This window comes from Notolabrus celidotus, chromosome 20 (assembly GCF_009762535.1).
Source record: "Notolabrus celidotus isolate fNotCel1 chromosome 20, fNotCel1.pri, whole genome shotgun sequence".
NCBI lineage: Eukaryota > Metazoa > Chordata > Actinopteri > Labriformes > Labridae > Notolabrus > Notolabrus celidotus.
The window spans coordinates 24,534,368-24,560,896 of NC_048291.1; the positions used below are offsets into that span (position 1 = coordinate 24,534,368).

The 26,529-nt window shown below is 41.9% G+C and overlaps 1 protein-coding gene across 1 annotated transcript in view; it reads right to left on the reverse strand.

Moving 5' to 3' along the window:
* Nucleotides 1-396: 396 nt before the first annotated feature.
* Nucleotides 397-26,529, reverse strand: part of asic2 (acid-sensing (proton-gated) ion channel 2) — a 515,108-nt gene continuing 488,975 nt past the window's right edge. Inside the window, exons 5-12 of the mRNA XM_034712044.1 lie at nt 22,924-23,051; nt 17,822-17,972; nt 17,522-17,578; nt 8,903-9,056; nt 6,300-6,391; nt 4,404-4,483; nt 3,688-3,756; nt 397-1,993 (exon numbers count right to left, since the gene is read on the reverse strand). Coding sequence (XP_034567935.1) covers nt 1,892-1,993; nt 3,688-3,756; nt 4,404-4,483; nt 6,300-6,391; nt 8,903-9,056; nt 17,522-17,578; nt 17,822-17,972; nt 22,924-23,051 — 833 coding nt within the window. The 3' untranslated portion in view covers nt 397-1,891. The remainder of the gene's footprint in view (nt 1,994-3,687; nt 3,757-4,403; nt 4,484-6,299; nt 6,392-8,902; nt 9,057-17,521; nt 17,579-17,821; nt 17,973-22,923; nt 23,052-26,529) is intronic.

A 26,529-nucleotide genomic window follows, 5' to 3' on the forward strand; every position in this document is an offset into this window, starting at 1 on the left:
GTTGCCACCAAGAGAAGCGAGACAGGTCTGTCTCACACCCCGGCAGGCCGGCTGAGGATCTTGTTGGTCTTGAAGCCACAACATGAGATAGTACACAGAGACAGCAGGTAGAGCCACAGATGGGAAATCATAATTCAGACAAAGCACTTGAATTCATTCCTACCTGTGATGTACGTTACCATGTTGACAGAGACCATGCTAGGATGATCATGGACTAGAACCAGAAAACTTTGATGCACATCTCTTCCACGTGGTCTCACACAAGCTTTTGGTGTATAGCCATATATATGTATGTTATATATATGTTACTGCTGCTTCATCGGACACTGAGAGTTCAGCCCAGCCTGTATTGAAGAGGACGCTTGGTGCTACTTCTGTAGTAAAGTGTGTCCTTCATTTTTTTTTTTTTTTAGCATGACATTCATCTAACCTCGATATGCTACTGCATGTTACACAACATTCTCACCTACTGAGAGCTGCAGATTGAGTCATATCACAGAAATGTGATAAATTTGTAGATGCTTCTGGCCCTGGAGTGCTTGTTTCACTGCAGTTCTATTAAATAAGCTCTGCCTCAGGCATGTCTGTGTGGTACCCGTTTTTTTATGAGGAAAAAAAAACACAGATATTTACACCATAACACAGCAGACCCTGTATCCTTGAAATAAACACTGCCTGAACCTTCAGTGGGAGCTTTTGTAATCATCCTAATGATCTTGAAACTTGTTCAAATTGTCAAGGCTGGGGATTTTTTGTTGCAGGACAAAATGATTCCATCCTCGATGGAATGGCTGTCTGAAATATCACCCTGACATTCTTATAATGTAATGAAGCAATGGTTTAACAACACCAGGGGCATATTCATTTGCTGCAGCGCTTTGTACACGGCTTACTGTTTGGCAGGCAAATAAAATGAGCTTCTACCTCGCTGGGTGCTGTGTTTGAGGTGTGGCATCCAGAATCCAGTCATGTATTTACAGTTAGAGTGAGACATCCCTTTTAAAGATGTCTCTGGAGAATAGCTTGGCAAACCCAGGAGACATGTAGCACCACATGCCTTTCAATAAAACGATTCAACTGCATCTGACAGGTGAAAAAATATGCAAAAAGAGGGACTGTAAAATGTTCATATTTGGCTCAATTTTCAGTAAACAAAGCAAAAATGTTCTAGTGTTTTTTTTCCCCCCTCTGTGATGCTCATCCATCACTGACCTCCTCCCTTTGAAGATATGTACTGTAACTATGAAATGATAAATCCCTCACTGGAGGAGTTGTTTAAAAATTGGGCATCGTGAACAATGATTTTAAACAACCATTTGTACAATCTGTACATTCAAAGTTCAATATCTCACCTGGGCCTGTGTCACAGGCCTGTCTTGCAGGTAGACAGACAAATGGCACACATGTACAGTAAAGCAACACTGCAGTTCAGCGTATGCATCGGCAAATAGAGCAAGATAGATTGACACATGCAGTTTGGAGTTCAGAAGCAGTTTTGTACAGTTCATTTGGCAGTGACCGAAATAAGAATGTGTTTGTTACATAGGAATTTTGCGCAAGGGCGAGCCCCACCCAGTCTCTGGTTTTTCTTTCTGCGAGGCAGACCTCACTGCAGGTCTGGCACAGCGGAGGCCACCCTTCCACTACAGTACAGTGCAGGGTGACAGAGAGGGCCGATAAGTCTGGCCGACAGCTCCTTAATCCCCATTAGTGCCTCGAACAGGGCGGTGTGACAGAGCGCAGCGCTGTCTTTAGACCAGCCCTAGTTCTTGTCCTTGTCTCCTCCTCTCCTCTGTTAAGGTCCTGCAGGAGGCCCTAACAGAGGATGTAGCGCCACCCAGTGGAGGACGCCTCTGGACGTTCGTGGCTTTGATGGGAACAGGGGAGGGGCTCAGCAGGCAATCTCCTCCAGGGTGCCCAGTGTTGTCTGCAGGGGGACTGTCACAGTGTGGCTGATGGTCTCCGAGTGGTTTGCCACTGGGTCACAGGAACTCTGAGGGAGAAAAAAAAGTCTTAGCACAAAAAAAACTGCTTATCCATTCTTGTAAGATAAGAATTTCTGGTTGCTAATTGTGGAGCAGAATGCTAAGCTACTTTAGACAGAGTCTTCAAACAGGTTTTGAAGACTCTTGAAGGACAAGAGCTGCAATGCAACCCAGAACCCATGAGCAATCATTAGTGTTGTGGTACTCGAGACCGGTCTTGGTCTCGTCTCGGCCTCGAAAGCATTTTTACTCGGTCTTGTCTCGGTCTCTGACTGGGCGAACTCAGTATTTTATATCAAGACTAGTCGAGACCACCACTGATGCACTCTGTCCCTGTCATCACTGGGATAAGAGAGAGCCTAACCCCCCCCACCCCCAAAAAAACAGAAGTGTTTTATTTTGTTAACTCTCACAATGATTTTTCATAGATATATATTGTCTTGGTCTTGTCTCGGTCTTGGTCTTGACTCGGTCTCGATCCCTAAATGTCTTGGTCTTGACTCGGTCTTGCCCTGCCTTGGTCTTGGTCTTGACTCGGTCTTGATCCCTAAATGTCTTGGTCTTATCTCGGTCTTGCCCTGCCTTAGTCTTGGTCTTGACTCAGTCTCGGTCCCTAAATGTCTTGCCCTGCCTTGGTCTTAGTCTTGACTCGGTCTCGATCCCTAAATGTCTTGGTCTAGTGTCTGTCTTGCCCTGCCATGGTCTTGGTTCGGTCTCGATCCCTAAATGTCTTGGTCTTGACTCGGTCTCGATCCCTTAATGTCTTGGTCTTGCCTTGGTCTTGCCCTGCCTTGGTCTTGGTCTTGACTCAGTCTGGATCCCTAAATGTCTTGGTCTTGTCTCGGTCTTGCCCTGTCTTGGTCTTTGTCTTGACTTGGTCTTGATCCCTAAATGTCTTGGTCTTGACTCGGTCTTGATCCCTAAATGTCTTGGTCTTGTCTTGGTCTTGGTACACTCTGGTCTCGGACATGTCTTGGTCTCGGTTAATGTGGTCTTGACTACAACACTAGCAATCATATAAGGATGATTTAACTTATTATTAAAATCTTATTTTTGTCTCACCCTGAAAAGATTGCAGCTGTTTCCAGAAGCTACGACATCATCAATTGGTTCTGACACTGCTAACATGCTAACTAGCTGGCAACATGCTAGCTCAACTCAGTAGCTCAGTTGTTTACAAGCTACATTCAAGGAATGTGTACGAATCACTGATGTCCTTACACCACCAGGTTGTTTTATTTAGACCAACAGTTAATTTGGCCCTAAAGAAGAAGAAGAAGAAGAAGAAGGAGAGCAAAGTGTGGTGGCTTTTTCTCTGCTGCTTTTCTCAGCTAATAATTAATTCATTCTGTCAGTTGAGAAAAAGTGAAAACACCTCGACCTGATCAGTCTGAGCTTGGTTACTTTGTGATGCTAACAGCGTGTAAAGCTTCAGTTCGGCGCCCTTCTCCCGCTGCCGTAGCTTTTGTGATTACCGATAACTAATATTTGATGTTCATGCACGTGCTCGTTACGCGGGATTAGCTGCTCCCGGCGGAGTTCCTACTCGCTGCTTGGATTCTTTGAGAGCTCCCTCAAAGAGCAGAGCATTCCTTGCCAAATTGGCATGCGGCTGTCAGTCTGAGCACAGTCAAAGATTTGTCGGGTGCTCTTTCTCTCTCTACATGCTCATGTGGAGGGGTAGAGAGAGTGCAGCTCTTACCACGTCCTCTCCATGACTCTCATCCTCATCCTCTCTGCTCAGTAAATCCAGTAGTCTGTCTTTCACCACCTGCAGGTTTGAGAAATAAAACACTGATTCAAACTTCATTCTATCTGTAATAAAAGGTCTCTACGAGCTCTTCATGTAATTACTGAGGGTAGAGAAACATTTGACTGCAGAGCGTGGAGTAATTAGGTGGCAAATGTGGCAACCTGACACAGTACAATTAGTTCAGCATGAAACCTTGGCTTTAGAGCTGCGTATGTCAGAGACATGAAGGGTTCTTATCTGCATTACTCCATGAAGGCTATTGAAATGTAAAAAAAAAGACTTTTCCTGTGTATTCCCATAGCCCTTTGGGAGGTGAAGACTATTATGTGTTTGTCAGACCCTGTGCAGCTGAGAGCAGCATGAGGAGCTCTAAAGAGGGGCACACAGCAGAGCCAAAGGTAATGGAAAAGTACCATCACACAGTCTTTCATCTGAGTCAGCTCTGAAGTATATCTAGCTCTTATCTGCTTTTTGTATCAGTGACATTGCTTCTGCTGCCAGCTTTCATGGTCAGAGCTGTAGCTTTTCACTGAGACACAAAAACAAGGGCTGTTTACGTTTATTTCACCAACAGAAACAGTGGAAGCCTTCAGAGAGGTGATGTGTGGGTGTAATTAAGTACCTCAGCGGGGATAAAAGTGTGGAAATAACATAATGGGACTGACCTCGTAAGCATAGTCAAACAGCTCCAGGATGGTGAGGATGCTGGCTCCAATGAACAGGCCCATCTGACCCCCAATATCACCTGCAGAAGTCACACAAATTGAATTAGACTAAAACAAAGGAGGACAACATTTAGAACATTACGCCAAGACCAAAAATCATACTTCATTGTGATTAGCTGGTGAGAGTCTGTTATAGTTTTATAACAGCATGACTGTCAAGTCAGTGTTCTTTAATAAGGCTTGAGATAGATCAACCCATCTGGTGGTGCAAAAATTGTGACAAACAGCAGCAAAGGTGGTATTTTCTTAAATTTCCTGACAACCATTAACCTGATGGGATTATACATCATCTTGCCATACTCTGACGTCATGTCTTTAAAGCTCCTGTGAGGACTTTTTACCTGGTTATGCAACAGACTGAAATTAAAACTGATGCCTTTGCATGAAGCAAGAAGACTGATTATTTCTATGTATATGGTTATGTTCATGCCTTATCTTGCTGCAGGATAGCTGTCAGAAGAATGATCCATGAGTGATAGATTTGACTGATAACGTTAGCAAGATATTGCTGTTATGTAATAGTTTATTGATATTCATTCAGGGGAGCGTGTACATTACATCTATTATGTGTATTCTTTGAAATTGTTGTGGTATTTTCTGTCTTTTCTGTTTGTCTATTTCATTTTGTAGAATTTCCAGTTTTTCTTTTTATGTTTGTAGCATTTCCAGTTTTTCTTTTTATGTTTGTAGCATTTTTCAGTTTTTTTTTTTTTTTTTTTTTTTTTTTTTTTTTTTTTTTTTTTTTTTATATTTTTTTGGCCTTTTTGCCTTTATTTGATAGGAAAGTGAAGAGAGACAGGAAATGTGGGGAGTAGAGAGCGGGGGAAGACATGCAGGAAATGGTCAACCAGCCGGGAATCGAACCGGCAACCCCTGCGACGAGGACTATAGCCTCTATATGTGGGGCGCTTAGACCGCTAGGCCACCAGCACACCCCATTTTTCAGTTTTTGTATTTCCTGTATATTTTGTATGTTATGTTTGTTTTATGTGGAAGAGTAGCTGCTGCGTTAGTGGCAGCTACTAGGGATCTGAATAAAGGAATAAAGGAATAAAGATATATTTATATTTGTTGTAAGATATCCCTGCTTTAAATCAGAAAAGAGATAAGAAGTCATGCTTTGTCCACTGGGGGGCGCCAATATTCACACAAACCAAAAATTCCTCACAGGAGCTTTAAAGAATAAACCCAGGATCTGTTTCAAGAATAAGCTGTATGATACATGGATGCAACATCAGAAAGGAGGTATATATAAATATATATATGTACCAAAAATAAAAAGTGGAACTCCTCAGCCTCAAGTTGGCAAACTAGATGATGGCTTATAAAAAGTAGAGCAGCTTTTTTAAAGTGGGCCTAAAGCAAAACCTCACCTTGTAGATATTAATAGTTATGTGAGGTGGTGTGTACTGAAGTTCAGAAGTGCTGCATTGAATATATAAGTAAATATATAGATGCTACTGTGCAAAATGTTCAAGTAACTGATTATTAAATATTAACAGGCTATTACTCTGCTCTGCTTTGTTTTTGAACCTCACCTGTTTGACCCAACAGGCTTCAATAATGCATCTCAATTTGTTTTATTCAAGCACAATAAAAACCTTCATTTCATATCTTATTCAGTGTGTTTGGGTTCATTTTTAACTGTTATTTAAAGTTGAAAAAATATACATCATAACATGCCCAGAATATCACAGTTTGTTTAAACAAATTGGTCAAACACAAAAGATATGAGAGTGAAATAAACAGTGCGAAGTGAAATTGTGTTTGCTGCCAGTATTCTCGCACAGAGGAGTGTGGCTGCTGCTAATGAGATTCACACAGAGAAAAACGTACCCAGCAGTCCTGCCACCTCGTACGCTTTCTTCTGCTCGATGGTCTCGTAGTTCAAAGCCTCAAAAAAGACGTCCAGCACTAAGATGTTGTCTCTGCAGACGACAGAAATAAGACACGGTCTTAATGAAGCCCACATCAGTCACAGAACACTTGGCAGGCAACACAATCAGAAGCTGTCCATCCATTTCACACTGAGCTGAGCATTATGGGAAAACAACCACTGTGTGGGAGGAGAACACACTTGTGGCACAGCCAGACAGAGACTCCAGCGCTATAAAAGTGTCATTTAAAGGACTGTGGGAAACAATGTGGGCAGCAAAGAGGCACTGTAGTTACTGTTATTGTGAAGATTACATAGTGATCATACAGAAATCACCCCTCATGTTTTCACCCCTCAACATGTGCTTTCTGTGGGATGCTCAGCTTTTATCTGGAGCAGGTAACTTAAAGAGACTCTAAACTACAGATTAGTGCAAATGCAAATGTTTGTGCATTAATAGAAATATGCAAAAAGTGATAACCTGGTTAGGACATGTGCTCTGATTGGTTGTAAAATCAATAGAACTAATAAAGAAATCACTACAAGAAAAAAAAAAAAATCAAATACATCACCAATTAGGGGAGAAAGGGGTTGGTTGGCACACTCGTTATACCTCGCCACCAGAGGGCGCTGTCTCTCAAAATGGGGTATGGACATTTACAGAATTAGGATCAGAGCTCACCTACATAGTCTTCTCTGGAGTAAGACAGCTGAACTTGAGGTGAGAGGACTTTTTGTGTTTTTCATGTCAATTTGTAAATATTCAGCTCCTCAGTATTTTTCTTCTAGGCTTCTTCTTCTGCATGTAGCCTAGTTGAGTAGACCATTATTGTTAGGCCTATTTGTTTTGTTCTGTATGTTGTTTTATAGGCTGGCCTAAAGATGTGTTTCCTGTTCATGTTCCTTGCTTATTTTATGTTAAAATGCATTAAGTTATGTAGGCCTATCACCTGTCAGTGCAATTAAACTTTCAAATTTAGTTCTGCCTTCTTGCCTTTTTAAAAAGATTTTTCCCATTAAAATAACATTGTGACAACCAACCCCATAGTGTGTGACAACCAACCCCATCGTGTGTGACAACCAACCCCATAGTGTATGACAACCAACCCCATAGTGTGTGACAACCAACCCCATAGTGTGTGACAACCAACCCCATAGTGTGTGACAACCAACCCCATTGTGTGTGACAACCAACCCCATAGTGTGTGATAACCAACCCCATAGTATGTGACAACCAACCCCATAGTGTATGACAACCAACCCCATAGTGTGTGACAACCAACCCCATAGTGTGTGACAACCAACCCCATAGTGTGTGACAACCAACCCCATTGTGTGTGACAACCAACCCCATAGTGTGTGATAACCAACCCCATAGTGTGTGACAGCCAACCCCATAGTGTGTGACAACCAACCCCATAGTGTGTGACAACCAACCCCATAGTGTGTGACAACCAACCCCATAGTGTGTGACAACCAACCCCATAGTGTGTGACATAGTGTGTGGCAACCAACCCCATAGTGTGTGACAACCAACCCCATAGTGTGTGACAACCCCATAGTGTGACAACCAACCCCATAGTGTGTGACAACCAACCCCATCGTGTGTGACAACCAACCCCATAGTGTGTGACAACCAACCCCATCGTGTGTGACAACCAACCCCATAGTGTGTGACAACCAACCCCATAGTGTGTGACAACCAACCCCATAGTGTGTGACAACCAACCCCATAGTGTGACAACCATCCCTGTGATTTGGTTGGTTGTCACAATGTGTCAGAGTGTCTTTGATAGTTAATTGCTTCTTTTTTACAATGAGTTGGAAAATGAGAGGGATACACATTTCAAGCCAACACCTTAAGCTTCAATTTAATATAGGAATGACTATTAAAAAGATGTTTTGATGATGAGCAATCATCCAAACAGTAAAAAGTGTGACAACCAACCCTGTTCTCCCCTACTAGCAGCTTTTCTTGGTATTCTATGACCTTGAACACATCACAGACCACAGTAAGGTGCAGCTAATGAGCTAACTGTTTCCTCAAATGCCTCTAACAGAAAAGTGTCCTTGTGTATCAGGAAGGTGTGAGTGCTTTTTATTGTACAGCTTAACTATCCCAAAGTCCTTCACCTGAGCTGGGATGAAACTGACTTTGTGTTGTTTGTTTGCTTGAGCAGTATAACTTTGACAGTTTATTTTTACAGCACAATATTTATAGTATAATGCCAGAAATGCAGATCTTAGAGATGTCAGGGATGCACATAAACACTCTGCTGTCCTCTGCTAACTCACAGACAATACAGATGTTTACTTGTTGTTCTTGATAGATATTTAAAGGTGCATTCATGGTCCCAAAACATGTTATTGTGGTTCATATCTGTTATGGATACACGTATTAGAAGGTAACACTTCATGGCTCTAAGATGCACCAGAGCAAAATGTTGCTGTCAAGATCTTTGCAATAGAGATAAATGTATCAGATTTATTGTTACTCTTTTTTACTTCCTGCTGCTGATGAAGCAAAGTGAAAACAGCACAGTGTTCAGCTCTGTCCACTTACGTGATGTATTTCTCCGACTTGTTGAACTTCTTCTGCAGGTAGCGGGCCGAGGTCTTGCTCGGGATCTTGACCATGGACAGCTCTTTGTTGTAGCGGGTCATGTTGCACGGCGTCCTGCACATGCAGTTGCTGCTCTCCACAGCAGACAGTTTAGCTTCATGGAGGAGGGGTAATGGAGAGGGCCGTGAGGTGATGTCAGGGGTTAAAATGGAGCGAGATGAGGGAGGATGAAATCGGGGAAAATGACCGAGAGAAAATATTTACATTAGAAGCAAGACTTTTAATAGTTCCTGATGTGGTTTTGAAAACTCGGCGGACAATGTGAAGTTATATTCAACTAGTAAACCAAAGTCTTCCTACATGTTTGGAGAAATTATACCCAGACTTGACTTGGTAATAAGAAAAGCAATAAAAAGTCAGAGACAAGAATCACCTGCACAGAGCAAACAATCCCTTTATTATTATGCATACCAATGAGACACCTTATGAGAAACCTGCAGGTGTGTGTGTGTGTGTGTGTGTGTGTTTAAAAGTAAACTTAAGACTTACCTTTTCAATCTAGCTTTTAATTTGGAGTAGTTTATTTTAGCCCTGGACTGCATTATTATTATTTTTATTTGTATTATTATTTGTATTATTATTATCTAAACCTTTGTTTTAACATGTATTTATTTAACTTATTTATAAAAAATATTTATTTATTTATCTATGTATTTCTTGTGTCCATCTGATCTTGTTAACTCTACCTTATTTTTAACTTTTCTTTCCACTCTTACTTATTTTATTAATTTTACTGTGTTGATTTTCTTTCATTTTTAAGTTTTTTTTTTTTTTTTTTTTTAATCATGCCTTTTATAACTTTACCATTGCTGTTGTTTTCTGACTGTCTGTTATTCTATGAAGCACTTTGGGCTGCATGTTTTTTATGTATGAAAGGTGCTATATAAATAAAGTTGAGTTGAGTTGAGTTGAGTTGAGTTGAGTTGAGTGTGTGTGTGTGTGTGTGTGTGTGTGTGTGTGTGTGTGTGTGTGTGTGTGTGTGTGTGTGTGTGTGTGTGTGTGTGTGTACAAATAGAATAGAATAATTGCACACGTGTTGAAGTTGAGGTCACTCTAAGCCTTTCATTTATAACATATATTAAAGACAATTGGATATGTAAATGATTACTGGTTCCAGCTTTTCAAATATGAAAATGAATGTTATTTTTAGACTCCTATTTTGACAAAACACAAACTGATTATTCCTCTCTGTTTCCTTACAATTTCTCAAGAACACATGGAAGCTGCGTATTTATCTGAGAAACAGAGAGGTCAAAAGGTTTAGCACACAAATGCGTTCAAGATGATTTTTCAAAGTAAACTTTCCTGAGAACTTTTCTCACCTTTTGAAAGTCATGACCAGATAAATCAGACAACAGATCTGGATTTATTTTTGCACTTGTCTCTCCGGGGTTCTGCAACTCATTATTCAAATTATCACATTAATAATAATAAAATCGATCACTTTGACTGAGCTGAAAAAAATATACGCCAGAGCTTCTGATTAAAAGATGCCAGCTGTTCATCTGTCTTCTCTCACTTCAGATAAATTTAGCTTAATGGGTGAGAACTCAACCTCAGGCCTGCAGCTTCTGTGACCTTGTGCTCAAAGCGTCAGTCATATATCTCCTGGGAGCCACATCTAGCCTCAAATACAGTGTACCTATACACACAGGAACACAACTGCACTCTTGGTCCTCTTCCGAGTGCGTCCTAACATAAGTTGGAGAGACTGTCAAAGTCACAGGGGGGAGCGTGTACAGCCCCAAACACAAACATGCCCTGAAGCAGCCTCTGTGAAACAGCCTTTACCCTGACAGACAAAATCCTGATGCAGAACTGCCGGGCTCTGTTCACCGCTCTGCTTTGGCAGTTTGACTCAGAGAGATAAAAAAAAAAAGTTACATGCACTGGATGATTTCGTGTTAAGCCCACAGCCTCCAACATAACACCAACTCTCTCACAGTGACGGTAATGTTAAGCGACACAAGCTTTTCAAATATAGCTCCGTCAAGAGCTTCTCAGGCACCGAGGCTGCTCGCACTCCTCACAGATCACTCTCTCAAGCTGAAGTCTGGATTTAGGAAGTTTAAACACGGCTCTTTTTATTCCTACAAAGATCACCAACTTCCTTTTTTTTTCTAACTTCTGCAAACTTCTACGTGTGGATTCAGAAGTCTTAAAATTCCAAGACCTGCGCGTCTTATTCTCCGAATGGAAGAAGGATACATTTAACAGCATTAGGCTTATTTCACAGTGAGACAGCTCTATGGTGGCAGGCCTGCAGATCACAGAGCACGAGGAAGCTATCCCCCGCGGTGCACTAATAACCGGCGAGGCCACACAGTCACGTAACTGCCGAGGAAAATTCAATATGGCTTCTCAGCGCTCTCTTATTTTTATTCAAATGAGACTTTATTGGATGCACAGGAGCAAGGCCTCGTGCATTCAAATGATTGATTTCTGTCTCTGAACCTCTCACATTTGTCCATCGACCTCACTCTTCACACATTATAATCTAAAAGGCCAAATTAGCATAAGGCACTTTTTCCTGATAACTTGTGTGGATCTCTAAATGTTAAAGCACAAGCAGCAGTTATAACCAAGTGATCAAGGTGTAAACATATATGTTTCTGAAAGGTGGATCGCTAAAAAGCATATTCAGGATGAATAAACAAGATGAATACATCGCTCTCTACTTCAGCCAAATGAATATTTCAAATAATTATTCTCCATCTGGGTGTTTAATTATGAGTTAGCAAGTTGTTCTCAGCCAACAGATACAGCTGCTTCATTTCAATAAATATTTCTACCTCTTGAAAACTTGAATGACACAGTTAAAGAGAGAGAAAAGCCAATCAAAACTTTGCTCTGTGAAATCTTCTCTGGTGGCTAAAGCAAATTGGCAATGGTTTTAAAATGAGAATTCATTTGCATTCAATGATCCAAGCCGTGTGTGTGTGTGTTTGCCAATGTGTGTGTGTTAGATTGTGAAAGCCTTACTGTTCCAAGAATGAAGCCAATTACACCAAAGCGAGAGCTGTCTGGAATAAAAGCCTGGAAATAAAGTCTCACACAACATAGCTCGCGTTTTTTCTGTGAATGTTGATGACATATTGCTGAGTTACACTCGATGCTCTTCAGCATCAGAGAGCCTGTAGTCCTGCTGCTAATTGCCTGAAAGTTTGGTTACCCTTGGCTACCTGTTTCTTTTTTTCTTTTTCTTTTGTACCTGTCAGGCATTTCAGAAATAAATGTGCGCTCCAGGCAAGGGCTGAGCGAAGTGAGAGACGGGTGTGGGAGGAAAAGATGTTTTCTGATGTTGCTCTAACGACCACCAGACAACAGCCGGGGCGGATGAGGTCATACCTGACCTAACATGTGTCTGAATCATCACAGGTTAATTTATTGTTAATGTTTTCACTGTGTTTGGGCTTCATTGTGTTAAAATGTCATTTTGAGAATTAGTGGACAACAGTGACTTAACTCAATTGTAATGAGGATGCCAACGCTTTATAATTCATCATATTCACACAGCAGCCATTTTTTATGCCACCACACTGAGGGTGGGAGGTTTGATTTCAGTCACGATGCTCTACTGTCACCATTTAAAATAAAGGAGATGACAAATTTTTCACTTTGTCACTTCAGCAAGAAAATGGGTCAGAAGTAATCAAAAATTATTAGTAATATAGTAAGTAATATATAAAAAGTCACGAGTGACCAACTGCTGCATCTTTAGGGACATGTGTTGCAGATTAGCATTCACTACAAACACTATTAAACTTGCATGGGGATGGCTGTTCTCAGTATGTCTATGTATATCAGTGGGTAGATCCTAGCTCCTGTAGTCACATGCCAAAGTGACCTTAGGTGAGACCTCAAAGTGCTCCTGCTGTGTGTGAATGAAAATAGCTAATACTGATGGTCCCTTTCTACAGCAGCCTCTACCAAAATAGATATATAAGTACAAATCCATTTACCATTTACTTCACAAATAAACAGAGTGAATAAATAAATAAATAAAGTAAAAATTAATGTACAGCCAACAGTGGCTTTTAACAAATAGCAATACAAATTATATTTATAAAGCACATTTAATTACATGTAAGCTCAATGTGCTTTACATGGAGAATTAAAAACATAAAAACGTATATTAAAAAAACAATAAAAACATAGTAAAACAATAGATACACCCAACATACATCAAACTCAGCATACAGCAATCAAACAAACACAAAGTGTTGCTGCACATGCAGCCAGTCACAACAGCCATTATATCATTCATATGCTTCAGAAAATAAATGTGTTTTGAGTCTTTTTTTAAAAGTGGAGACAGTTGTGATGGACCTGAGGTCAGCAGGCAGTTTGTTCCAAAGAGAAGGACCACAGTAGCTTAAGGCCCCTTCCCCAGACTTTGATTTGACTCTGGGTATGGTTAAAAGTCTTCCTGCTGACCTAAGGATCCGGGTCGGGTTATACACTGTGAGCAAGTCAGATATGTACAGGGGAGCTGAACCATTGAGTGCTTTATGGACCAGTAATGTGATTTTGAAAGTGATTCTGTATTGAATTGAATCAAATAAGTGTTTTGAGAACTGAGGTGATATGATCAAATTTTCTTGTGTGTGTCAACAAAACTGTTCGCCATGAATTTACACCTTTATAAGAGTAACCTGTAACAGGTTTGCATTTGCAAAACCTGGTGCACAAAGATCAACATTATACCAGCATTAGAGCTTCTATATGGACAATGCAAGAGTGTAAGTGAAGGGTAAAGCTCCTAAAGGACCGGAGTAACTTCATGCAATCAGGCCAAACTGATAGTTTTGAACATATGCTCACGTTTTAAGGTGCTCTCTCTTCAGGATTGCTGATATCACCATGGAAACACTAATTGGATGTGTCCAATGGTCAGGCTGGTGGGTGCTTGTACTTTATCTCTGACAGTTACTGCTTTCTCGTTGTGATTGAGGTTGACTGTGTGCTGCACATACTGACAGGACCAGAGTTGAATCCAGGTATCATTAGCTCACCTGGTTCCATTACTGAATATGAGGCTACCGCTGTGCCAGTGCTGTTTTTATGTCCAGTTAATCATGTTTCATAGAAGTCCTGCAGTGTGTAGTGGCTGCATTAGACGTCTAAAGCTGATAAAGAGGAGAGTACTGAGAGTCATTTTTAAACTGCTTTATTGTTTTCTTAACTCCAACCTCGGCTCTAACTCCATGAGTGACCAACGGCTGCATCTTTAGGGACATGTGTTGCAGATTAGCATTCACTACAAACACTATTAAACTTGCATGGGGATGGCTGTTCTCAGTATGTCTATTTATACTGTATCTGAGGCTCAGTGGGTAGATCCTAGCTCCTGTAGTCACATGCCAAAGTGACCTTGGGTTAGACCCCAAAATGCTCCTGCTGTGTGTGAATGAAAATAGCTAATACTGATGGTCCCTTACTACAGCAGCCTCTACCAAAATAGATATATAGGTACAAATCCATTTACCAGATCAACATTATAACAACATTTGAGCTTCTGTATGGACAATGCAAGAGTGTAAGTGAAGGGTAAAGCTCTTAAAGGACCGGAGTAACTTCATGCAATCAGGCCAAACAGACAGTTTTGAACATATGCTCACGTTTTAAGGTGCTCTCTCTTCAGGATTGCTGATATCACCATGGAAACACTAATTGGATGTGTCCAATGGTCAGGCTGGTGGGTGCTTGTACTTTATCTCTGACAGTTACTGCCTTCTCGTTGTGATTGAGGTTGACTGTGTGCTGCACATACTGACAGGACCAGAGTTGATTCCAGGTAACATTAGCTCGCCCGGTTCCATTACTGAATATGAGGCTACCGCTGTGCCAGTGCTGTTTTTATGTCCAGTTAATCGTGTTTCACAGAAGTCCTGCAGTGTGTAGTGGCTGCATTAGACGTCTAAAGCTGATAAAGAGGAGACTACTGAGAGTCATTTTTAAACTGCTTTATCGTTTTCTTAACTTCAACCTCGGCTCTAACTCCGACAAAGAGAACAGACAAGCTGACTAAATCTTTCTCCTTCCTGACATTTCTGAAAAGGAACACCTCAGCTACAGCATCGCCGATGGCATAACCTCAGGGACTCAATACATCAACCACCAACACACTGTTCTAAAGGCAAATGTTTGGAAGAGGCCCAAGAGCGCCAAGTGTGGCTAAGACTGCCACAGAGGAGGTTTGTTTCAGTGGATGTGGAGCACGGTTCATGCTCCACATACTTGCAATATGAAGCTGCAGTGGTCACAACCGATAACCTCTTCCCACAGCCTCCTTCTCCAAGTGTGTGCAGAGATTTTTTAGTTGGTGACTCAGGTTTGAAAGCCCTGAGTCCAACTTTTTAATAGTTCATAAATAACATGTTTTCTAGGAAAGAAGAACTAGAATTTAAAAACATCCAATGAGTGAGTCACTGTTGATTCAGCCGTGCAGAGCTAAGGTTGGCCCATTTCAGTCCATCTGTATCTGTTTTTCACTTCCACCTTTGTCAATCAGAAGATCATCATTTCATCAGTTGGCTATTTGGCACAGTATTTAGCATTGCCAGCTGTTGGACAAAGATGTACATATTTTTTAAAACTTTTTAACAAGTAGAGAGACTTTAAGAGGGTCAAACATATTCAGTAATGTGAATTAAAACATCTTATTTCCCCTGAGGTTACAAGGTGTGTTGTTACCATATTTAATATTCCTTGTCTTAGAGGTCTGACAGAAGAAATGCTCATGTTTGGCTTCTTGCATCAGTTCATTTTTATATTTATCCCTTCTTAGAATAACTTGGTCAAGGCAGATGTGTGTCTAACATGAGTCTGGTCCTGCTTGAGGTTTCTGCCTGTTAAAGGAGGTTTGTCCTTGCCACTGTAACTTGCTAAATGCTGCAAAGTGCTCTGCTCATGGTGGATTAAGATGAGATCAGACTGAGTCTTATCCTGTCTTGATGTTGGGTCTTAAGAAGAAGAAGAACGTACTTTATTAATCCCCAGGAAATTCAATTGTTTCACTCGTGTTATTTTTTGGTCATGCTACATGCACAGTTTTTTGTACAATGCACACACATGCAGTGGACATGCACTTAGGGAGAGATGTCAGAGTGAGGATGCTGCCATCAACCAGCACCCCAAGCAGTTGGGGGTTCAGTGCCTTGCTCAAGGGCACATCGGCAGTGCCCAGGCAAGTGAACGAGCACCTCTCCAGCCACCAATCTTCTTGCCAAACTTCGTCCATGCTGGGACTCGAACCGGCGACCCTTCGGTTCCCAAGTCAAGTCCCTATGGACTGAGCTACTGCCGCCCCCCTTTGTTACTGATATAACATAGAGTACGGTCTAAACCTGCTGCTAGCAAAAGCGTCTTGAGATAACGTTTCTAATGATTTGGTGCTTTATAAATAAAGATTGATTGAATCAAATATCACTAAATAGGAAAAATGAAAGCTACTCTAAAGGACTCAAAAATGGCCCCCTGTGAAGCCGGCTCTTGGCATGTCAGCTCTGCTACTAAAGAAAGAGGCTGGTGCAAAAAGGAGATCACATTGAAGATAAAAAAACACACAGTAGTTTCTGTCAGGTGATAACACACTGATTTAAACATGCAGGTAAATATCATATTCAGTTTCCTTCCTTCGATCTTAGAATATTCCGCACTGGTCCTTTAACAGGATCATAGACAACAGATGAACTAAAAGAATGTCTTTTGGCTCCTCTCCTTCAGGAGGCTAAAGACTTCTCAACACTTTGTTTGGATAAAATCTCCAAGAGGCTTTCCCCTTTGAGGGTTCATCGGATTTTCTTTCTGATTCTGCTTTTGCTGAAACTGAACTATTACACACGGGCACTCAGGCGAATGAAAACCAAAACAAAGAAAATCAGATCAATATCTCACAGCTGGAGGAGCCAACTTTAAAATCAATTCATCTTTTTTTTTTAAAATCATGTCACATTTTGATCTAAAAAAAAGAGAAGTCTCACATTTAAAGTGTGGATAAAACCCACCCCCATCAGCGTTTACCTGTCTGTGTTATTCACCTCAAATCAGGAAATGTGACCCATTATCAACGTGAGCAGCCATTCGTTAAATTGAACTCTATCACTGCAGTCCCTGTCTGCTCTGACGCCGCCACACACATGATGAGTCCTTCACGCACGAGAGGAAATATTAAGATGAATCCTGTTCTCTTGATAAATCAAAAAGTTAAGTAGTGGCACATTCACTTTCCACTTTAAATCAAATACTCCATAAGTGCTGCACCATAATGGAAGACTACTTATCAGCCTACAGAGTGAACATGCTGAGTTCCTCCTTGACTTCCTATAAAATGAGATCAAGTGACAGACAAGAGGATGTACATACGACTGTAGAATCACCAGTTTAGAACGGCAGGATATTTCACTGAGCTGTCTGCAGCTCTAACTCCCTCACGCTCATCATTACAGCTCTGTTTACAGAGAGGAATCCAACCTAATCCGTACACAGGCCGTTAATGAAACATAAACCACAGAATACAACGTGTGTGTGTGTGAGTGTGTGTGTGTGCAGACTTACCAAGGGCAGGCTCAGCACAGTCTTTATACTGCTCAGGTGTGCAGTAAGAAGCATCACCTGGGGAGAGTTTGAGAGGAACACATTCAGTCAATCGATGTTAAAACATCAAGTTCTGTAGTGATAAACAAACAGTTGATTCAACAAAACAATACCTGAGCTGCGCCACCTTTTTCCTGCCAGACATATAGTCTCATGGCCTTTCTATGTGCCAGCTCTGTATCCAGTATTGACTTGTCATATCAATACAAGGCCTTCATTTCTGTGTTCTTGTGCTGAAGTCAGAACAGCAGCATTGCTTACCGGGCATGTGCACCATCCTGCAGTTGCAGTTCTCCACGATGTAACGAGTTTCACAGTCGATCCTGCAGGCGGTTACACTGTAGACCTGGAAAAACCCCGACTCCAGAGCCCTCCACTCACACTCCCCCCACGGAGGAGGCAGGTAGGTCAGCTGCAGGTGAGAGAGGAGGTGTAGGGCTAGGTCAGAGAAGTCAAACATGCTTAGGGGGGTGTTTTAAGTGTGCAAACAGAGAGAAATCTGCGAAAGAAGCACATTATCCTCCACTTTGATACCTTTTTCAGAGTCATACTTGTGAGAAAAGTCACAAAAAAACAACAGACACACAAGGGCTCACATAAATTTATTGACAATATCTTATTCAGCGTTTCCACTCAGTTCAGGCTGTGAATCATAAACATCCTTTTGAAGCCTCTTATTCAGCATTTCGTTCTTTTGGAGGCAGAAGTGATCAGATTTGGACAACAGGGTGGAAACACGTTGTTATGTCTCCAGTGACACAACAAAGTGCATCGTAAGCCTCACCTTGAAGCAAATCCTGCTTTAATCATAATTTTTTCCACGAGACAGGAGCGCATTTTACAAAAGGAAGTGGTTCTGTATCAAAGAAGACTGATTATTGTCCTCTGGTTTCAGACCATAACACTTCTTTTAGAAACCATAGATGCTAGAATAGATGGATGTGGTCTCATTGATGCACCTTGCTGGTTTCCAAAGAGGCCTAAAAGTACAAAAGACGATGGAAATGCTGACCCCAGCTAACTTCTAGTCGGTGTAGAAGCAGGCAAAGAGGTGGATTTGAGGAGGAATCTTGCTTAAGTGTCAGTTCAATCAGCCACAATCATGCACCAAACTAAAAGCCTTCACATACCAAACTCACAGCCTTCACATACTCAAAAGGGGGAGTTATAAAACAAAGTACTGCCTGTGATTATTTCTAAACAAAGAAATATGCCATAAAGGCAGAAACTCCAAATTCAACCCTACCTTGAAAGCTCCAGTGAAAGTATTCCCTTAAAAAGTGTGTTTAAGTTGTAAATATGATTTTAAAAATGTGAAAATATTCTTGAAATCATTTTTAAAAAGGAGTTATGAAACCAGATGCTGGGCTCACCCACACACAGTCCATGGCAGCTGCAAGAAAATCAAGAAAGTGCATTTTTTAAACCCTTTTAAAGGCTTTTCTAGGACGGGTATTCAGAACTTTCATTTTTCACTTGCAGATGTCTTGCCCACACACAAGCAAGCTGAAACCATAGATGCTACAATAGATGGATGTGGTCCCATTGAGGCCTAAAAGTCCAAACACAATGGAAATGCTGACCCCAGCTAACTTCTAGTCGGTCTAGAAACAGGCAAAGAAGGTGAAGTTGAGGATGAAGTCTTGCTTAAGTGTCAGTCCAATCAGCCACACCCTCAATCATGCACCAAACTCAAAGCCTCCACATACTCAAAAAGGGGGAACTATAAAACAAACTACTGCCTGTGTATATTTCTAAACAAAGAAATGAGCCATAAAGACCGAAACACGAAATTCAATACTACCTTAAAAGCCCCAGTGAAAGTATTCCCTTAAAGAGTGTGCTCAAGTTGTAGATATGATTTAAAAGAAATATTCTTGAAATCATTTTTAAAAAGGAGTTATGAAACCAGATGCTAGGCTCACCCACACACAGTCCATGGCAGCTGCAAGAAAATCAAGAAATTGCATTTTTTAAACCCTTTTAAAGGCTTTTCTGGGACGTGTATTCAGAACTTTCATTTTTCACTTGCAGATGTCTTGCCCACACACAAGCAAGCTGAAAAAAATCCATGTACTGAGTCCAAAACGTGGACAGATCCTGACAGCAGCTCTCACGAACGCACTCCTTATTCCCTGACACCCGTCCAATACACCAAAGAGCTTCCCATCAAACCAGGCCGTGCAGAAAACAATTCAACAGATAGCCAGACTCTGTCAGAGAAATCCCACAACGCACGGCAACACGAGCGCAAAAGACTCCAAATGCTCTCCCCCTCATGCTCCTGCCGCTCTGAGGACTGGGACAGCAGATGAGGAACGAGGGACACCGGGCAGAGCTGTGTGGAGGCCCATCTGCTCCACAACACAGGCAGCAAGCTCTGGCTGCACTCGCGTTTTCCATCACCCACCACTCCTCTGTTCCGCTGTCCCCCTCATTGTCATCACAAGGCTGTTTCCTCTGCCAAAAGAGCAGTTTCTTATGGGGGGAGCAAACACAGCAACCTGCCAGGTGCAATGTGGCTACAGTTTGCTTGTTAGTGCTGACAACATTTCCGGCAGAGTTGTTTCTCTGCTTCCAGGGAGATGCTTTGAGTTAGCAGGCACAATCACTCCACTGACACTTAAGACGATGAACTCAAACCTGTTCCAAACAGCAACTCAAACTTCTGCTGTTCTAGTTTGGGATGGCTTTAGGAATGGACTGTGTAAAATAAATGGATGTAGCTTTTGATTCCAAAGTATAACCAATGTGGCTGAGCCTTAAACTTGCATATCTCTAGCGGCCAGCAGGGGGAGGGAGTCCATCAGCTGCAAACACTGTTCCAAAAATAGTCTCACTTCTGGGTCCAGAAAAAACAAGATGATGATGTTCACAAACCAACGGGTGATTCATGGTGGCTCTACATCCCCCTTTCATATAGTTCTGGCTTTGGGCCATTTCTAGACATGCCTGTGATGTCTTCATTGGTAATTAAACACGCCCTCCCTGATGCCGGCAACACACACTTGTAATGAATACCGACATGCAGGCGCTATTCATTTATTTAAGGGTCTTATGAGACAAATCCTTAACCTTTACAATCACCTTCAAACCTCAGCTAATCTTCACTTCGGGCCTAATTAGAGTCAGCCGAGGCTGATTCCAGATCTGATTATTTTCTTTGTAATCAGATAATCCGAGGTGCTCAATATCACTTTCCACTGAGTTGAGACCTGCTGACCTGATTATGGTCTATCTAATAAGAGCTGACGCCTATGCCCCCTCTCAGTGCACTATTAATCAATGTACCATTCCCTTGTCAGACCGGGGCTATGCTTTAATCAAGCTTTACAACTTGGTCAGCAGGAGACATTGTTGAAAAAAAGTTGGATTGAGAACTGGATGGTTTATAATAAGGTCATCGTATTAGTGCTACTTGGGTGAACTAAAGAGGACCTCTTCATCAAATTGCTTCAGAAAAAGAAAGCCACACATTGTCTAAAAGTTCAGCCTGCCATGTTTTTTTTTCTCGTCTTTTTGGCAGCAGAGAGCCTGAGCAAAATGCAAAGACCCTGAGCTTGCAGCACGAAGCAGAAATGAGAAGAATACTTTTTTTTCCCCTCCAAAGAGATGATTCTCTCCAGCACCCTGGGCCACCCTGACCTTTTAGCTTCAGTCAGATTCAAAGAAGGGGAATTTCTTTGTCAGGAGAGCTTCAATTTAAAATTGCCTTTCCCTGTCCCCACTCATTGAGCTCTAAGTACAGATGCTGTCTACTCTGTGCCGTAGCTCCCTCATGTGATCTGTGTCCCATGCTATCAGCCAGATTGAGCTCACCTTTGTTAAATCCACACTCACAGGCAGAATGATTTGGCAACCATTAGGAAGATCGCTAAATCAACAGTTTTTTTTAGCATGTTAAAGATAGGCGCTCTCCTCTGCTCTAGATTCCCTACCCAATCATTCACTGCAGCGAATACTATTGGACACATCTGAAAGTACACTCCGGCTTTGTTCAAAGGAAGAAGAGGCAGGTGGGAACATCTCACAGCAGGAGGGCTCTTCCCTGAAACAAAGTGTAGCATTGCATTCATTTGCTGGATCTAAATCTGCATCCTAGTGAAGAGGGTCAGTGTTTCTGCAGCCGGCCTGTCTTCCCCCAGCCAGTCACCAAAATGGGCTGAGTGATGTGCAGAGACAGAAACCCTGAAGGCTCATTACCCAGGGGGCCTCAGCACCTCTGGATAGATCTCCTCCTCTGCCTCCTGTCTGCTGCTGAGGTGACTCATTGTGTCGCAGCACCACACTCAGCTGAGATGAAGAGAGACAAGCTTTCAAATGAAATGAACTCTTTTCTGTTGACGATATGTTCCTAAAATTTGTATTGCGCTCTTACTTTAGAACCCGTAGTTTCAGTCACTGTCAGTGCATTTGCATGTGCTGCAGAAAATCACTGCAGCTAAAGAAACTGAGGGTGTGCCGAGATAGACGTCACACCTGGTCACAGCTCCTCCTCTCCAAGTGATGTTTTTAAGCATTGCATTGAGCACATTTTTAAAAACTCATGTAGTGTTGGACTTTTTCAGACTTTTAGATGCTTCAGAATTAAGTTATGCAACGTTAGAAGTGTGCAAACAATCCCTGACAGCAGACGGTTGCAAAGGGAAAAAACAGATATGCCAGCAAGTTTATTTCACCAGAAATCCAATGGCTCGACTCCAACTGTTGAGTAAGACGCTACAGTTTGTGTAACTTGAGAGCAGGAATAGAGATAGATGTTACAAGAGGAAAAAATAAAACACAGAAGCTGAGAAAAACACAGTGAAAACTCAACTCATGACCTTGGTTTAACTGACATAAAGACATCCTCACAGAACACTGCTTGGCTGAAGCCAAAGGGAAGGAAAACTGAGAAAAAGGAGAAAATGTAATGAAGCAGGAGTCTCTGAGGACACGGTAAAGGCCATTTACATGAAATGCTTTGGGATGTTAACACCTGTGAGACCTGCAGGCTTTAATATCAGCCTTGATGGAACAAAGCTTCAGTATGATTGAGTGTGAGTAGAGAACCTCTGTGCAGCAAGGTCAGAGCCACCGACAGAGGGGGGGCGTTATCAATTCTGAGTCAACATTCACCAGGAGACAAAAGGAGCCAACCCAAGGCCCAGAGGGGGACGTAGGACACACTCACAACCACATAACTCACACACATGCACACACGTGATCCCATCATGTCTGTCATCGTTATTTATCATGGAGGGTTTTTATCTCTGAGCGATAACTGAGCATGTGGGTAAGAAGTGAAAAAGCAGCAAATGGGAGAGACATGATGAAAAACTATTAACTGTAAATCAGTGGGAGTCAAGGGAAAGGACACTCACCCTCTGCTCTTGTGTGGCCACAAAAGTCTGGAAGCCGGGGGCCACGCCGAAGCCCAGCTCGTGAACAAAGGGGGGTTCCGCCTGGCTGTGAATCTGCACCCGAATGCCTGCCTCGAAGGCCGTGTCCTCTGTAAAAGAAGAGACATGAAAACACCCAGTTAGTTGTGGAAAAAAGACAAACGTGCAAAAAGAGGGGAAGTGTCGATGATCCTGGGGTCAAGTTCAGATGAAGTCCTAAGGTATCGGGAGAGTGGCCAAACTTTCTGTTTCAAACAACCTCAGAGGGAATTAACTTTGGGCTTTTTGCTGAAAGCCACTGACTGATAGTCGTTATTACAGCCATCCCATTTGTCTGGACATCAAACACAGGTAGTGAAGGCGTCTTCGTGCCAACTCCAGGGATGAAAGGACCTTCACGGTTTGCACACACGCACACACTCATGGAGCAAGGGCGAAGAGAGCCATAACATTTACGGGGGAAAGGAGAGAGCCCAGTCTTTGAAGAGATCGATAGAGTTCTCTCTCCATGTCCTCCCATTCAGAGCTTTCCTTCCAGGACATTCAATCAAGGCTTTCACTCTCACAGCCGATCAGCCAGACACCTCGAGGTGCTCTGCAACCAAGACATCGCAGCCTTTGGGGATGGCTGGCCTCACAAATCAGCTTGGGTGCATCCACACGGAGGGATGGATCAAGGGCTGAAACTTGCTATATTTGGCTGAGTGAAAGTGAAGAGTATGAAAGAAACACTGGCTGTCTGAACGAGAGAATCAAAAAACAACAGAGCTTGTGTCTGTGTGTGAGCATAAAAAGCGTGACATATATCTCAGTGTGTGCAGGGAGAGCTGCAGGGAGTTGTATAATTTTTGTGTCCTGGCCTGTCCACGGTGTAAATATAGCATCATGTCCCGTGTAATAAAGGTCTTGTACTTGCATGCAGCTTCATGTCTCATCCTGCCCTGTTTGGCTCTCTGACATGTCTTTTTAATGTGTTTGCTGCAAACAAAGTGACACATGGGGAAAGTCAACCGTCGCACAACATTTGTGATTTCTTAACATGTCACTCCATTAACATGCCACTTTGCTACAACGTCCACTTTGCTGTTTTTTTGGGCATTTCACCAAAATGTGCTCAAATGAAGCACAGAGAACACACAAGCTTTAAACTGATGGTGTCCATAAAAGTACTAACATTTTTTAGGCTGGATATTAGTCTTTAAAAAATGACTGCCAAAATGAACTGTGCACACACTGAACCTATTTGTGTAGTGTATGAATGTCAAGTGTCTGACAGTTTGACAGCTTTGTTTCCTATTTGAAATGTATCAGAACATCATTGAAGCAAGCAGTAAGCCATTTTCACTCCTTAAAAAATTCAATCAACTCTCAGAATCCTTTAGTGTCAATTAAAGGTGACATATTACGCTCTTTTTCATCAAAATGTATTGGTCTAAGAGGTCCCCAAAACATGTCTTTAAAGATTATGCTCAAAAAAACACTTTGAAATCAGATTTTGGTCTGCCTGTAAACCCCTCTTTTTCAGCCCTGCTCAGAACAGGCTGTTTTCTGTGTCTGTGCCTTTAAATGAGAATGAGCTCTCTGACCACGCCCCCTCAGGAAGTGGATGTGCCCTCGGCTGTCCAGCACATTGATCTAATGTTTACATGTTGGCTGAATACAGACCCGCGTTACTTCAACCCTCTGAATTTGATCCAGAATCTGATCCTGACGGAGAGGCGCCTGCAGCAGGACCTTTCTGAACGATTGGTCACAGATTTAGTGTTTCTTGTTGTTTTATTTATCAGTATGTCGACGTGTGTCTTGGTACACAGCTACCAACATGTAGCTATGTGGCTATGCTAACTAGCGCTAGCACTTTTCCATGAAAAATACAAATCATCCACTAGATCTTCCAATCTGCAGACGTGGGGAGTAAAACCGACCTTTGTGTTTATTAAGACAGCCTACAACTAGCATGCCTCCCTCCTAAGCTCCTTGTTAGCACACATGTGTGCAGGGAATGAAAATCGGAGGAGGGGTTGAGTTGTATTTTATACAGTCTATCGGCTGAACAAGCTCCGAGCTCTGACTTCCTGACTTCTGACTTCCTGTTACAGACCGGATGTCGTTGTGACGTATGAAAAACACTGAAAACTGAAACGGCTTGTTTCACACACATTTACAGAAAGGTGGAGAAATCAGAACAGGGGCAGAATGGATTCTTTTCATTTTCGGGGAGTTTGTAGACATGCCAGGGACACATATTTCAGGTAGAGAACCATTAAAAAGTCGATTTTGCATGATATGTCACCTTTAAAGCTACTGTACAGAATTTTATCTTAGAGCAAATCGTAGTGCCCCCTTGTGGACAGAACAGAATGTCTTATTTCTTTGCTGATCTGGTCCTGGACATGCAGAAGTAGGACCAATCTCAATGTCCACAACCTCAAACACTCACTAACTTTGAGGTGTGTTACTGCTAAGGTCATGAGGGTTAGGAGCTATCCCACTGTCAAATCATCATGTGCATGAGGGATCTCTCACAGACTTTTTGAGACCTCTATGCCCCATTTCTGTAAGTGGGGATTTTAGCAGACTTAGCATAAGGGAATTACCCATAGTTCATAGCATTGTGACGTCAAACATGGTATTCCCTGGGGAAGCCCACAAGCATGGAAGAGTAGATGAACGCCAAAAAATGAAATAGAAAAAGAAAGATGGTAAACAAGAAGCATGAATGGTACAACTAATGTTGCGCTTCAAAAAAGTTTGCCTGTAAGTATAAATGTAGAAAACAGCATTAATCAGCCAAAATATATTTATATTCACACTTGTATAAAAAGTAGAATTAATATATTTAAACTTGTATATTTTTATATTTTAAATATTGTGGTTAAGCAGTCGGTGGTAAGAGCCTGGATCACATAGCAATCAGTCAGTCAGTCCCTTAAGCTCCTTGAATAATAGGAAAGTAAATTATGTGCAGTAAAAATTCCTAATGCTGCTATGGTGAGCTACATGATGTCATGCAGGAGAAGATTTAAAGTGCTGTCCCATTCCAGTTCTACAATTTTGAACCCTTACAGCCTCCTGCCCTCAATCACTTTCCAGCTGACGTCAATTAAGTGAAGATGGGTTCAGGGTTCAGGGCTAAGGGAGGACATTGAGATTGGGCTGTAGACTTTTCTGACCAGGTATCTCACCCGGCTTTCTTTCTGAATCTTCAAAAAATGTCAACAAAGGATATTTGTGAGCATGCATTTTATCACCTAACTGACACCTACCCTGCAGCGGTGGTTCCAGGCCCTAAAAATAACTAAACATTTAATAAATAATCCTGTTTCTGATGGTCTCATTTGGTTTTTAAAAGTCTTTCAGAGGCATCAGTGGTCTGTTTCTCCTCACAGGAGCTTTAAGTTTTGTTTAAATAAATATGAACATGTGGTAACTGTTGCCTAGTTACACTCACCACTGAGACTGAGAGGTGTCCATCATTTCTTCTCAACTTTCTGACATCTTGCTGCACTTTGCTGTAATTGTTGCTGTGAATGCACTTACGCACTTAAATAGCAATCTCACTGAAGGAGAGATCCAAATTGATTCACA